The sequence below is a fragment of the Solanum pennellii genome, chromosome 7, assembly GCF_001406875.1.
Source record: "Solanum pennellii chromosome 7, SPENNV200".
NCBI classification, from domain to species: Eukaryota; Viridiplantae; Streptophyta; class Magnoliopsida; order Solanales; family Solanaceae; genus Solanum; species Solanum pennellii.
In genome coordinates, this window is record NC_028643.1 from 57,390,837 (window position 1) to 57,406,463 (window position 15,627).

The following is a 15,627-nucleotide window of genomic DNA, read 5'->3' on the forward strand; positions in this document are numbered from 1 at the left end:
TTGGTGATGGTTTGACATGTCCAGGTTGAATAATTCTAATGATGAAAAAGGGTAATAAAAGGCAATGTGATAAATTGTTTGTGTATGATGTGTTGAGAATGGTTTGAAAGGTTTGTTGAATCATTGTTGATGTTGTATTATGATTGGTTGTTGTGAATTGTGCAATTCTATGAAAATGGTCATCTCCTCATTATTTGTGTAAACATGTCGTTTGCATTTTTCTGAGACATGATTGTGACAAGTGTTATGTGAATTGAGAAAGAATGAGAAATTCAAGAGCATGTATCATTTTGAGGGATGTATCGCGCATCACGGTGGATATTATATTTCGAGGGATGTATCGTGCGCCACGATGATTACTATTATTGAGGGTCGTATCGCACGCCATGATGGATACATGGACAGATATGTCCCTCATGTGTCCCAGACTGAGAGACAACGGGTGTATATCACTAGGTCAGACATGCATCACTATACTTGACATTGTATTTCATTACATTGTACATTTTTATCGTCTGTGAACTTGATCTTGCGTGTTGTGGACCTTCTGGATGTCTCTTTGTGGAACTTTTGATTGATGAATACTGAGTTTGTTGTTGAGGATATATAATTTGTTAAAGTGTTGTTGTTGAGGATATGTAATTTGTTTAAGTGTTGTTGTTGAAGATATAAAAATGTTAAAGTGTTGTGTTGAGTTGTGTGTTATGTAAACTATAAATTGTTAGGTTGGGCTGGTTGTAGTTGTGAAGGTTCGATTGGTGTGGTAGGAGTATTCGGATTCTGTTCCCTTAACTTGTGTTTAGAGGTTTTCTTGTTGAGTACCGTGTGGTTTGGTACTCACCCCTTACTTCTACAATTTCTTTTTGTAGGTTACTAGTCCGGACCTTTATGATATACTCTCCTCTTTTTGGAAGCTTCTTGGAGAATTGTGAGGTAGCTATTCGTCATCTCAGCAGACCTTCTTACTTCTTTGATCTTGTTTAACTCTAGAAACAATGTCATATGAGATTTATATTTTCTTTTGATTCAATTATAATACTATTGTACACGTGACAATCAGATTTTGGGGGTGTTTTTGAGTTTATTATAGAAATTTTCGCATTTTATTGTAATACTTTAGTTTTAGGCTGACTTGTCTTGGTGAGATAAGACGAGTGCCATCACGTCCATTATTGAATCGTTACATGAAGTTTGACCTGAAGAAAGTTATCTACTTTCATGTCGGAATACTATCATATTAAATTATTTCACAAGACAGTCAATTTGATTGTTATACAAATGAAAGTATCTTTAAGTGCTTAGTTGTTGCTACTAAAAATTCAAATGAGCAATTGTCTATACTGACTCACAAATTGAGTAATCATTAAAATATATTTGGATGAGATCTATAAACATATCCAGAAAATATGTGGTCTTTCTTTGAAAAGAGATATTCCAACAACATTATATAAAGACAATTTTGAATGTGCTCAACTAAGAGGATGATGCATCAAAGAAGACTAACCAAAAACATTTAATCGAAATTCTATTTCCTACTCATGATCTTTATAACAAGGATGAAACAAATGTTCAACAATTCATTTTCACCAAGAAATTGCCAACTCTAACCTTGGAGAAACTGAGTTACAAGATCAGAATATGTCATCTACAAGATATTAAGTTATGTTTTCTTCAAGGGGAGTAAATACAAGTTGCACTCTTTTTTTCCGTAACACTTTGTTTGGATCATTATTACTCATTGTTTCATAACGTATTGGATTGTATTGTACTCTATTGTACTATATTGTATGATAGATACAATGTTTGTCTAGACTGTTTTGTTTGTTATTGTTTAATAATATTTTAATTGTTTGATTTGATTGTACCATACTGTATTGTAATTTATACATTTACTACCCTTAATTATTCTTGGGTAGAAGGTTTGACTAGATTTAAAAAATTAAGGTTAAAGGTAAAATAGTATTTTGAAATATTATGTAAAAATATAATTGAAAAAAAAATTATGTAACAATGGGAACACACCAAAATAATTGTTCCATAAAATGCGGGTTTTCATTGTTATGTAGCAAAAGAAATTTAACAATACAATACAATACCTTTTAAGTAACAATCAAAATATTGTAGGTATAATAACGATACAATACAATACAATAGATAACAATGATCTAAACATAGCGTAACCAAGTTTCATCTCAGTGGTTTTTTCTAGTAAATGTTTTTAATGAGGTAACAAATAATGTGTATTACTGAACTCTCTTTTTTTTGTTTCACTAAATTTATTTTACATGAAAATTCAAGGGGGAGTGTTGTAAAATGGATGTCTACACAATATACTTTGTGCCCAAGTAAACTTTGTGCCAAGTAACTTTGTGTCCAAGCAAACTTAGTGGCCAAGTAACTTTATGCCCAAATTTTTTAGCCTATATATATCTCTTCTTCGTAATATGAAAGATGAACAACAAGTAAAACATTTCAATAATAAAGGAAAGTTACTACTATTATCTTGTTTTTCTCTATCTCTACTCTTTTTTATTTCAATTTATTATCATCATTTATAACAATATCAAAATTATTGAGATTAAAGAAGTCAAACAGCGGGTCATCATGACCCACTCCAATTTTTATTTTAATGTATTTCAATAGGGAAAAAGACATAAATTTCCCTTTGAACTTGTCCTGAAAAGTCAGTTACACAATTAAGCTATTATGATGACCCATTACACACCTTTACTACTTTAAAGTATATTTTTAGACCACCCTACGAGGTGTAACACCACTCTCACATTATGTGGTGTATTACACTCGCTGCCACATCAACGATACGTCAGCGCCATGTCAGAAATTATATTTTTTTATATTCTTTTATTTTTTTCTTTATTGATTAACCTTTTCTTTTGCTAGATATATTCTACATTATTTATTTCTAATTAATTGGTGAAATTCTGTAATAACTATATCTTCTACATAGCATAATTGCAAAGAAGTACAATGGCCGCCAAGAAAACTTTCCGAAATTTGAAGTTGATTTGTACAATGAAAGAACTTCTTTCGTTCCAAAATGAACCTCAAGAGGACTTCTTCAATTTCTTCCATTGATTGACCATGAAAATCGAGAGTTCAATTGCAAATATCTTTTAGATTTGGATACATTTTTCACTTTTTCTATGTTCTTCATGAAGGTTTCTTAAAAGACAAAAATAATAAGAAAATACTTTTCTTCCCCTTTTCAATTGATCGCTCATCTAGTTTACTAAAAAGTCTCACATAGCTTCACGAATGAGAAACCCCAAACTTTTACTCTCCAATAGGATGACATGAACAAACACAAATCAAAACCTACAAATCTTAAGTCACTTAGTATTATTTTGATTTATTGTTGGGATGTTTTTGGGGTAAAAGAATTGTGTTTTTGAAGTTACTTGTTATTACATTGTTTCTTGTTACTGACTCATTTAAGCTTATTTGGGTGTGACAGATGAGAAGTGTGGGGTATGAAGAAGAAGAGATGTGAAGGGGGGGGGGGTTATAAGGAGAATTTTGATTTTTTAAACTTCTTTTAATAATTATCTGACGCGCATGATTTATTTTTATTTTAATTTAGTTTGCCACGTCAGTTTTAGAGGTAAAAAGATTCACTTTTAAATAATATTGGCTTGTAATAAGTCGTCATGATAGTTTGAGTCTTTAACTGACTTTTCGATATAAAATGAGGGAAATCTATGCATTTTCGCTATTTCAATATCTCTAATTTCAATGCAATCGTATGTAGAGCTGTCAATATGGGCTAGCCCACCCCATTCGGATAACCCATACAGAGTTCAACATTTTATGGGTCAAGCCGGACTAGCCCATTTTTGGTGTGGGCCAGAAAACGGTCGATCCAACCCACAAGTATGTAGGCTACAGGCTTGCCGGGTCAGCCCATTTTTTTTTAAATTATATTATTTTTATAATTATTAAATTAAATTATAAATTATAAATATTATCATAAAAATTGACAAAAACAGTATTACATGATGTTAATTTTACTATATTTTAATCAAATCCACAAATAAAATTATCCTTATAATATTTATTAAGTTTTTTTCAAGTAAAGTACAAATATCTAAATCGAAATATTAACCTAATTGTTTTGAGTTTGGACTCGCTTTCATTTTAAATTTTATATTATATTTATTAATTAATTTTTATTGGCCCATGAATCGAATATTTTTCAAACCCTACATAACAACAGACTTATTCAGTCCAAGTTAAAAGTCTTTTTTTAAAAAATAAACTCCAAAATTCATAAATCAATCCAATTAAATCTCGGGTTAGGCTAGACAGACCAAACAGGCCTTAGCCCATTTTTACGGCTCGTATGGTTTGACACCCTACTTAATTAGATTCTTTCCCAAGCGTTTTCGAATTTTGTTAAAAAGGCCTCACGATTCTATTTCTTCAATTCTTCCCATAATTTACATTAACAAGTGAACGGAAGACGTTCCGAACGCCGTCGTCTGCTTAGCCTGAGAATCTTCTTGGATAGCTGCTCAACTCAAGTTGAGCTATTCACAAATGGCGGAGAAGCCCCAACCAGTTCAGGTACTATACTGTGGAGTCTGCGGGTTACCAGCAGAATATTGTGAATTCGGACCCGACTTTGAGAAATGCAAACCCTGGCTGATTCAAAATGCACCCGATCTCTACCCGGAATTCCTCAAAGGTTTAACCCTAAGAATGCCCTATTTATGATTTTTTTAATTTTTTTTTATAAATAGGGTCTGAATTCCTTATCCTTGAGATTTTGTTATTTGTCTGTTTTCGCAGAATCAAATGGAACAGAAACAGATAAAGTCTCTGATAAGCTTCAGTCGACTTCAATCTCTGAAGGTGAGAGCCCGTTTTCTGTTCGTTTCAATAATCACCATTTCAAGGGTGAATTGCTGATTGTAGACTAAAGAGCCGTTTAATTTGTTTACAAGTTAGGATGAGATTAGATATGCTGGATTAGTTATGCTGTGATAAGTTATGCTGAAATTATTTTTTATTGAGTGTTTGGCTTGCACTTTGTTGTATTCAAAATAATTTGTATTGCTCCATGAATGTGAAAAGTGAGGTTAAAAAGGGTTTAAATGGATATCTTTGTCATTTACCTATTTTATCTCGGGATAAGTTATTATGGAATTACTATACTTATTTTATTTCGGGATAAGTTATCCCGGGATTACTATACCACTCAAGGGGAGGGATAACTTATCCTGATACTAATTAATAATCTCGAGATAAGTTATCTAGACTTGCCAATCAAACAACAAATTAAGTGTCACTATAATTTAATTCCAGGACTATATGGTATTATTCTTCACAGCAAATGACCCCTAAGTCATATGCCTGGCAAATTCTGTGTAATACAGATATATAATTTAGTTGTCATTTTTTTAGTTTAATTTGCTTCTCCAGGGACAATGGTTCTTATATGCTAACAAGGAAAAGGGTGGAAGAAGTAATATTTAATGGCGATGAAGCGGGAATGAGACTATTGTTGGAACCCCAATAGAGAAAACTAAGTTAGATGATTTTCTTTTCACGTGTTGAAGCCTTGCACAAAGTTACGCGGTGCATATGCTAGTAGGAGGATACAAGGAACAGCGTAAGTGTGCATGAGCTTGCCAGGCATTGGGATTTCAAAATTATGTTGTTCTGTATATACAATGGCCTGATACTTGATTGTGCAGAGTGGATTTCAGTCTGAAGTTCAGTTCAACCTTTTAAGTCCCTTATCTAATTCAAGATATAAAAGTTGACCTAGGTGATGACTATATATGCCAGAAAAGATATATACTCTTTGAATTTGAGAAACACCAAGGACATTAATTTTATATGGTTGTTGTAGAAATCCTATCAGCATCAAGATTTGACAAATTGTACATTCATGCTTGAAAGATCTTTTTTGGGTTGCTTGCAGTGGCGTAGCCACCCTTGTGTGACACCCTTTGTCGGAAATATTATACTGTATATATTAGTAAAATAGTAAACAAAGGGGCTAAGTACCTTCTCAAAAAAAAAAAAGTGGCTAAGTAACATATTTTGGACACCTTTAACACAATAACATGATGTAGCCTAGTTGTTTTAGGTGCCTTGAAAGATTAAAGACACAATTTTAAAGTCTTTCGTGTGTTCAAATCTCACTAGTAGCAAATATTTTTTTTTTCATTTTTAAGAAAATTAGTTTCACTTTAGCACTTGGACACCCTTAATTGAAAATCTTGGCTCCGCCACTGCTTGCTTTTAAAATATTTTTTGATTTAAAGAAGGGGATTTTTGTTGTACGAATGGTACTTCAACCTTGGAGAAAGCATGAAGAGATTAGTAATACTTCTTTATTTATGAGATTTTTTGTTGATTGGTCATCAAGAAATGTTGATAGGAGATTACGGGATCAATAAGAGATGGAGAGTATTTGGATCAATTAAGCAACTCTAACCAAGAGAATAATGTTTTAGATCTTCACATATTTGTGAATGATAGAAACTTTGGCTGCACATGTAGAAATAGGCTGATAGAGGCAAAGGGTTCCATGAGAAATATGAGGATTATAATAGCTTGTAGTCTAAACTCCAACTAGTATCTGTCTAGAGATTTTGGAAATGTCTTGGATAGGTCAGAGTAAAATGATTCATCAAGCAATTTAGTGCTATACTAAGAAGCGGTAGGAGGCCCAATGAGTGGAGAAAGAGCACCCTGATTTTGATTAATAAGAACGAAGGAGATCGTAAAAGTCATGTGAACTACTATGGCAATGAACTCAATGTTATTGCTATGGAACTCTTGAAAATAGTGATAACGTAGACTTAAGAACTCAATTAGAGTGAAAGAGAATCAATTTAGTTTATGCTCGGTTATTCTCTGAAAGTGAAAGCCCATTTGCTATTGTGTTTAACAGTCTCCATTTTCTCGAGGGTTAATTATTGTTTATAGACTAGTCATATATATGGGAAACTCCATGTAATATGGATATGTAATTTAATGAAGTGATTTTAGTCCGCTTACGTGCATTCTTGTTCGGATGCTTCTCCAGATAGAATTTTGAGATGCTAACAAGGAAAGGGGTGGGAGGTCCATGTTGGAGGTCTCAAGTTCGGAACCCTTTGCAAGCGTATGTAAGGGGTTTGTCTTCTGGTTCGAGCTCGTTGCACCAGACTTGCCTATTGTGGGTTACCTATGGTTTGCGAGCTATTGCATGGGAACGGGGTTTTACTCTGTGCGCACCCAAAGGGTAGCGACTTCGGGTTTCCCTTGTCATAAAAAAAGGAAAGGGGTGGGAGAAGTAACAAATTATGCTTGATGAAGCAAGAATGAGACTTGTGGCAACCCAATAGAGACAACAATTTAGATGATTTCTTTTCATGTGTCGTAGCCTTGGATAAAGTTACGTGGTGCATGTGCTAGTAGGAGGATACAAGTAATGGTGGAACATTGGAAGTGCACACGAGCTTGCTAGACATTGGTCTTATTAAATACAGAAAAGGGAAAATCTACCACCATACTATCATAAATGGTATGTCAATATCATCCGTTATATTTTAAGGTTATTCATATCCTTACTGTCAATCTTTTGGGTTGTGTATACCCTTATAGCAAACAGGACATGTGGCATCATGGCATCATCTAAACAAGCTATTCAAAATTAATTTAAATTTTACCGACAAATTAAAACCCACCCATCTACCCATATTCTAACCCGCCCTAACCCAAATTAATAACCCAAAACACCTAAAATCAAGAAGAATCCATAGGAAATAGGGAACAAGCAGGTGGAGCTAAAGCATGAAACATGTGAATTAGCAGTAGAAATTGAGCAAGAAGCAGCAAAGATAGAATATTTTGTAGCAGAAGACAGTGTCTTAAACTATCAAAAATGTATTCCACAATGTCCCAACAAGAATCAGAAACTACATATACAAAGCTAGTGCAAATTGAAGAAGAGAAGAAAATTGATCAACCCAAAAAGCCTCAATACAAAGAAAAATAATTTGTTTTGATAGAATGTTAGTTTTGTTGATGTGTGAAACGAAGCTTTCAATGGAAGTTTCAAAAGAAACACGGGTCTGCATAAGGGATTTTCTTTGATGGTTACTTGGGAGAAAAGAACAAGTTAAACCACGAAAGAAAGAGATTCCTAAAGAACAACCCAGTAGGCATGGAGTAATGACACTAAACTTATGAAACACAGGAACAAACACCAATTACAATCATTAAGATCATCATGTTCTTTACAGGCGGCAACAATTATGTCCATGGGCTGGATACCATGGTCGAGTAGAAGAAATTAATGAATGCAGCAACTTACAAGCTGTTTGTGCTAACAAGATGCAAGTCAAAGCAGATGAGGACGACGAAGGCTAAGCTGACACCGGAGAATTGTTGCTGGAAGAAAAGAAAAATCGATTTGTGGGAGAATTTACACAGAGAGTGCGTAAGTTATTCTGGGTTAGATTTTGGTGGATGAGTGGGTTTTAATTATGCCTATAAATGCGAGAAGATATAATGTGTTGTTTAAAGTTGAGAAATACCGCCCCTAATGTTGTGGCCTAGTGGTCAATGAAGTGGTTGAGAATCCTGAGGTCTCGAGTTCAAAACTCATTGGAGACCAAAATCACTAGGTGACTCTTCCTTCTGTCCTAGCCTTGGTTGACGGGGATTACTTGATGCCTATTGTTGGAAGAAGGTGGTAGGTAACCTGGGTGAATTAGTCAAGGTGCATAAAAGTTGGCTTAAATATCACAGTTATAAAAGAAGTTGAGATAGACCAAGGACATATAAGGTTGTTACAGATATCTTGTCAACATTAAGCCACGAGGAACTGTAAATTCAGGCTTGAAAGGTCTTTCAGGAGTTGCTTGCAATTTTTTTTTAGTTAAAGTAGTTTCTCAAAATGGGAAATGGAGAATTTTATTCTGGTCAATTGTTTAACTCTAACCAAGAGAATCTCATTTTAGACCTTCACACATATGTGAACGGTACTAACTTTGGATACATTTGTAGAATTAGGTCGACAAAGGTAGATTATACCATGAAAGTTGTAAGGATAAGAAAATCTTGTGGTCAATGTAGTATTTGTATAGAGGTTTGGAAGTGTCTTGGAGAGGCCGGAGTTGAATGACTCACTAGGATATTCAATGGTATATATCTAGAATTGGTAGGATACTCGATGAGTGGAGGAAGAGCGCCTAATTCCGATTTATAAGAACAAAAGGAAATAGTCAAAGTTGTGTGAACTACCATGGCATTGAACTTATGTGCCGTATGATGGAACTTTGGGAAAGAGTGAGAGCATAGGCCTAAGAACACCGAAGAGTGAAAGAGAACCGGTTTGGATTTATGCACAGTAATCGACTTCCAGATGGCCCAACTAACTTGTTTAATCTAAGTTGTTTGATTAATTTCGTTAGATGCAATCTCGCAAAAGCCCTAATTCTAATTCCACCGCAATTTCATTTCTTCTCCAACATATAACAGTTATATAGTACTAAACATTGGGATGCTAAAGTCCATATTGACAAGATGTGTGTTGTAGAGATGTAAATGCTAAAATGAATGTGTAGTCATACAATATTATGTAAGATTATAAATGACTACATTCTAGAAGACGCAAGTAACATGCATTAAGGATATAATGTGAGAAGTTTGCTTGAGATGTTTAGACATGTTTTGCATCGACCTACCAATGCACCCGTCTGTAGGTGTGAAACTAAGGCAACTGAAGGTATTAAAAAGGGACAGGGTAGACCTAAAATCACATGGAAGGAAGTTGTTTGATAGACCTACAAATCCTTGGTATCAATATAAACCTTCCTAAAAATAGGGCCCAATGAAAGAAAAAGATCCATATATCAATATAGATATATGATTATATGCTAGTTGAGAAGAGGTTTTAGACTTGTTAGAAGAATTCTAATATTATCATCAATATTATTACTATTATAATTTATTCATATATTTAACTTGTTTTGCCCTTCTATTTTATTTATATGGTTCATGATGTTAAATGAAGAAGTGGAGATTTATATAGTTGATCTCAACTTATTTGGGACTGAGCGATAGTTGTTGTAGTCTATGTTTGACAATTGGTTAGGGTATTCTATTGAGTCGCTATTGGTTGGTTGTATTCCCTTAGTTTTGGAAGTTCTCATATCTCTTTTTTGATGCCCCTGTTTTTATAAATTTAATTGTTTTTTTCCTCTTCAGAACTTGAATCTTTTATTAATATTATGTTCTCCATGGTGATCCATATATTTCTCCTCATGTTATTGGATACTCCCAGATCATTTTGGTGGAAGACTCTTTTCAGTAGTCATTTATTACCAAGAGATGCTTACTTCTTAATTCTTGTAGTGTTTTTCAACATCATAATATTCTGTTATCAACAACAAGTACCTAGTGTAGTTCCACAAAGTTGGGGTTGCCGATCTGAGGAGATAGAGTGTATGCTGTACTTAACCTTACCTTAGAGGTAGAGAGCTTGTTTCGATAGATCCTCAGCTTAAGAAAAAATAGTCCAAAGCAGTCCAGGAAGTGAATAACGGAAGCAAAAGCACAACAAAGCATTTGAACACTAACTACAACAAAATAATACAATAATCGAAGTACAAGAAACAACAGAAATCGAAGAACAAGAAACTATTGGAGCAATACTACAACTACTAGTATGGATGGATAGCAAGAAAACACACTACTATCTACTAATCTCCTTCACTAATCTGTGTCCTTCACAACCTCCTATCTAATCGTTAAGCAGAAAGTGCATCATGTCTTGTTTAATCACCTCTCCACAATACTTCTTCAACCTACCTCTACCTCTTTTGGACATAATATTTTGTTATCATGTCAAGTTAATGCTGGATTGGTTTTTGTAGCTGGGTCACTAGTTGTAGAAAACCCGTTTAGTCTGCCCTCTGAATTCAAATTGAATTTTGTGCTTATCCTCTTTCTTCCTTTTGTTGGATCAGGTTCTTCAACATCTAAACCAGAAGAAGTCAAACGTCTTCCAGGTGGAAAGATAAAAAAGAAAGTAAGAACTTTCAAAGACTTCTCTTGTTATCTTGAATCATGCAAATGTCTCTTTTAAGGTTTCTATGACTCCGCCCCATCCCAATGATAATACAAGCCATGTACAAATTTTTATTGTTGAGTTTCTTATGGCGATACTTTGACCAACAGATTGTGAATGTGGACGATGCTAATAAAAAGCTAAATCTTTCCCGTCATGAACTGTGATGATGCGTTTATTATTATTCCTCTCCTACTATTACTTGTTTCCGTTGCTTTGGTTATCATGTTATTTGCTATTGCTACTGTTCTTTTCTCCATTATTTTCAACATGGCTTCTTCACTAGTCCTTTTCATACCCGCTTTGTTATGCTTTTCTTGAGTCAAGGGTCTTTCAGAAAAAAAAACCTTTGTACCCTGTAGACGTAAGGGTCTACTACATACATACCACCCTCCCCAAACTCCAAAAAATGTGGTATGTTGTTGACTTGTTGTTGATGTGTTTATTCTTCATTTTGTCATTTTCCCAGATGCTATTTTTCCTGCTTGACATACTTGAAGACAGGAGCTATTGTGTTTTATAAAGGTTTTTTTCCTTGTCAGTGTTAAGAAGAAAAACTTGCTCAGGAGGTTAGGGTCATGATCAACCTTTCTTGTTGGAAGGAATTGTAAAAGGACTAACTAAAGTACGACACTAAGAGAAAGCAATAATGCTTACTAGAATCACTTTTACCCTCAAAAATCCCTGTGAACTAGTATTCAACAACTGCCAAAGGCACACTATTGTTTCTATTTGCATAATCAGTTCGATATTATAGGTTTACGCTAGTGTTTCATTGCATGGATGAAAATCATTAGTATCAAATATGTGAGAGTTATAATTGTTTCACTTAATGTATCAATCTTTTTCAGTTTTTTAATTATTTGCTTCTTTCAACCATCATTATTAAACCTGGCAGACCCCTGAAATGAAAGTGGTTGCCAAGGATTCTGTTCTGGAACCCTCATAAAAACATAGAATCTTGAGGCAGTAGAGCATTTCTTTTCTTCCTATATTCCTTTTTCCTTTTCCTTTTTTCTTTTTCTTTGGGTGATTGAAATATATATGGGCATCTTAATGGATAAAATGGGTTTCTTAAAAGAATTCTCATTTCTGATGCTTCAATTGATTTGGGCAACTAACTTAAGCAATGCAATAGTCAGCTAATAAGTTCAGGTACGATTTCAGAAGTGAGTATGTCCGCAAATTATTTGGTATGATATAGTTCACTGTACAAATACTGTAGAACAGCGAGTGACATATCCAGAAGTTATTTACGATATTCCAACTTCCTACAATCAGCCTTTAATTGTGTCCAGGACTAGAGGTCCTGAACTAATCTACTATTGGTTATAAGTTGTTGAATTATTTGGTAGGACAAGCAAGAAATTATCATTGAAAAGGTGACACGGAATAAGAGGAAAAGTATCACAACTATCAAAGGCCTCGAACTCTTTGGTGAGCATTTACCTATAGTTTATTGTGTATTATGTTGCATAATCTTTCTTCGTCTTTCTCTAGATCCTCTTCGACTTCCAAGTTGCTGCAGTTCTTAGTCTGGCTTATTTCTTTGACATTTAAGGTGTTAAACTAAGTGATGCTTCCAAAAAGCTTGGTAAAAAGTTTGCTACTGGAGCTTCCTTGGTGAAGGTGCGTTGAGTTATAGTTTTTGATTTCTCTGATATAAGTTTGTTGTATGCCTGACCTGCATTCACCCTTTAGGGCCCAACTGAGAAGGAGCAGATTGACGTTCAAGGAGACATAGCTTACGACATTGTGGAATTTATTACAAAAACCTGGCCCGATGTATGTTAATTATCTGTATTATCTTTACATTTTTGTCTATAAGTGTGTTTTAGCTGGCTATTTACTAGTATCATAGAAAATTATGGCTGTTTATATGTATTATTACAATCATCAGAATGAGTCTAAGAAAGGAACTGCAATTGACAAAGATTGCATCCCTCCAAATATGCAGTCAATGCATCATTCAATCTACTAGAGTCGAAATATACATTTCTGAATTTCTAATCATGCTTTAGAATTTGTCCTTTCATCTAAAACAGTTTGTGAACTTTTTTCTTGTTGCTACTATCAAAAAAATAATGAGTAATAATTTTGAAACTTATTTTACATTTCTGTGTCCCCCTCAAGAGTCTAATTTAAGATTTGACATTTATTCTGTATTTGAAATTTGGTCCATATCTATGTCAACGTTGCTTCAGTGCCCTCAGGACTTTACATGCTTGGTAAGTTGCTCTCAGTGTCGCCTCATGTGTTGGATAAGAGTTAGCCAGATCGGGAAGAAATAATTAAGAGGCTAACTGTAATTTCCTCTTTCCGGCTATTTTTATTTCTGAGCCTGTGGTACTTTCTTTCTGAAGTACCTTGTTTCAGTGAAACTTAACATAGATGGACATGGAGTTGTTCGCGAAATTCTTATTATTTACTTGGTTAGTTAGGTATTTTTAAGAAAAATAAAAATATTATATTCCCTTGTTTTACCCAATTTCTTTTAGTTGTTTGCTGAAACTATTTTTCTCTGTGATTCTCAGGTTCCAGAATCTGCAATATTCTTTATAGAAGATGGGAAAAAGGTTCCTGCTGCATAAACTTAGTACTCTTTATTCCTGCTTGCAGCAAGGTGTTTTATTAGGTGCGATGCTCATATCAATATGATAAAATTTTGGAGTGAGAATATGTATTGGAGCTATTGATGCTCTTATCCCGTCCAGTCCTTTTCCCTGCAGTAACTGAGGGAATCCAAAAAACACAATGGGATTTTGCAGTTTAGATATGGTTTGGTGGCAGCATATCTGCTTGTACAGTTGCTGCAATACTATTTTGTTTCTGAAATTTGGTATTATACTGTATGTTGTGATAGTATCTGTTTTTTATTGAACGGTAATCATATTTATTCTGGATCGATATTTGTGAAATTCTAAGTTGGTTACTCTTATTGTAGTTAGAGGAATATACTTGTGATTGATAAATATGAATCTTCACTTGCTAACTTATTTGTTGCTAACTTATTTGTTGAGTTCAAGATGATTGAATATCACCTGAACCTACAAAGACAATCAAAGTTCAATTAGATATCAGTGAGTTTTTCTTTTATGTATTATGATTTTAGGGGGTACAGAAATGTAATGAAGCGCAGCTCACTTAATACTTCTTTATAAACAATATTCTTGGTGTGTTTACTTTTCATCCATCGTGGTTGTTCTATCATGACCAGAACTCTTGTTATTGACACTGGCATTCTTCAAAGATGGTTTTAAACAAACATCAAACATTGGAAGTTCGTTACAACAAACATCAAACTTGTGTACCTTGTCTATGACAAGATTAATTGGCTAGAAAGTTCTGTTTCTTTTCCAACAATTCTTAAAACACTGAGATGTTGGACTAACTGCAGATCACACAGGCTACTGTGACGCAGAGAGCAGCTCAAGAGGGACATTCACCATCCATCCAGAGCAGTATTATATTCCTAGGATAGCATTCGGGGCCCTAACTCTACAGTTTGGACCCCCTATTGATGTTGAGAGGCCGACTCAAGGCTTAGAGCAAGAGGAAATGTTGAAAAAAATGAAAAGCATAACACATGAGAAGTATGCAAGGGCTAGGAGGGCACAAAAGTGCCACATTCAAAGACTTGTATATGTTCCCAAATGTCCACCTGCCACTCTGGATTCAAAACCTGTCTATTTGATAAGTATGATGGGCACGGTGATACCTTGCAGATAACAAATCCACACTTTTGCATTGTTATCTTCATGCCATAACTTTACAAAATCACATGTTTATTTTCATAGATTCTTTCACACAGTAGTAAGACTATTTCTACATAACACCATATGATGGTTTCTTATACATCCAATTTTACATGTATAACATATCATAACTTGAAATAACTAATAATAAGGTAAGAAATCAAGAATAATCATTTTTTGAAATAAGTGGGGAAATTTGGAAATTTCTGCAAGTGTAAAAGTGAGTTTTTGGTTATTTTAAAATGGCCATAACTCCCAGATCAAGAGGAGTCAGTGTGAGTTCTTTATATGGTTGGAAAGCCCTTGGGAAGATCTTTCCAATGATGCTGAGTTTTTGCATTTTCGATGTCGTATGAGGGAGATATGCCTTGCGGAAGTTGGTCTGTTGGATTGAGGAAAGTCTAATCTGGATTTACCAAGGATAAAGTAGTCTTTTCACCGTAGTATTTCCTAATTAGTTTTAAGGGTTTATTAGGGGTAAAACAAAGTCCCAATTCAGTTTTAGAAAAGTTGAGAATGCTTAGGACTTGGGAGAAAAGAGAAGAGAAGAGGAAGACCAAGATTTCATCGAGAACACTAAGGTTTCGCTAGTAGAATTCGTTGGGGGTGATCCCTATCGAGGTATGTGAGATCTTTCTGCGTTGTGTTCGTTACCCACTCACCAACATGTTTAATTCAGCAAGTTTTCTATTGATTGAATTATAAATCTTGAAGTTCTTAATGAACAATTGTTGAATCCTTGTTGGTAGAGTTGTAGTGTACCTTTAGTGGTTTTGATTT

At 34.4% G+C, this 15,627-nt stretch overlaps 1 protein-coding gene across 1 annotated transcript; it reads left to right on the plus strand.

The window, feature by feature from the left end:
* Positions 1–4,397: 4,397 nt before the first annotated feature.
* LOC107024184 (translation machinery-associated protein 22-like) lies at positions 4,398–14,035 on the plus strand. Its single transcript, XM_015225099.2, has 7 exons — positions 4,398–4,705; positions 4,810–4,872; positions 10,992–11,053; positions 12,448–12,529; positions 12,654–12,721; positions 12,794–12,877; positions 13,627–14,035. Exons 1-7 carry the CDS (start codon positions 4,558–4,560, stop codon positions 13,681–13,683), a joined length of 564 nt encoding a protein of 187 aa, XP_015080585.1. The 5' UTR covers positions 4,398–4,557; the 3' UTR covers positions 13,684–14,035.
* The last annotated feature ends 1,592 nt before the right edge of the window (positions 14,036–15,627 follow it).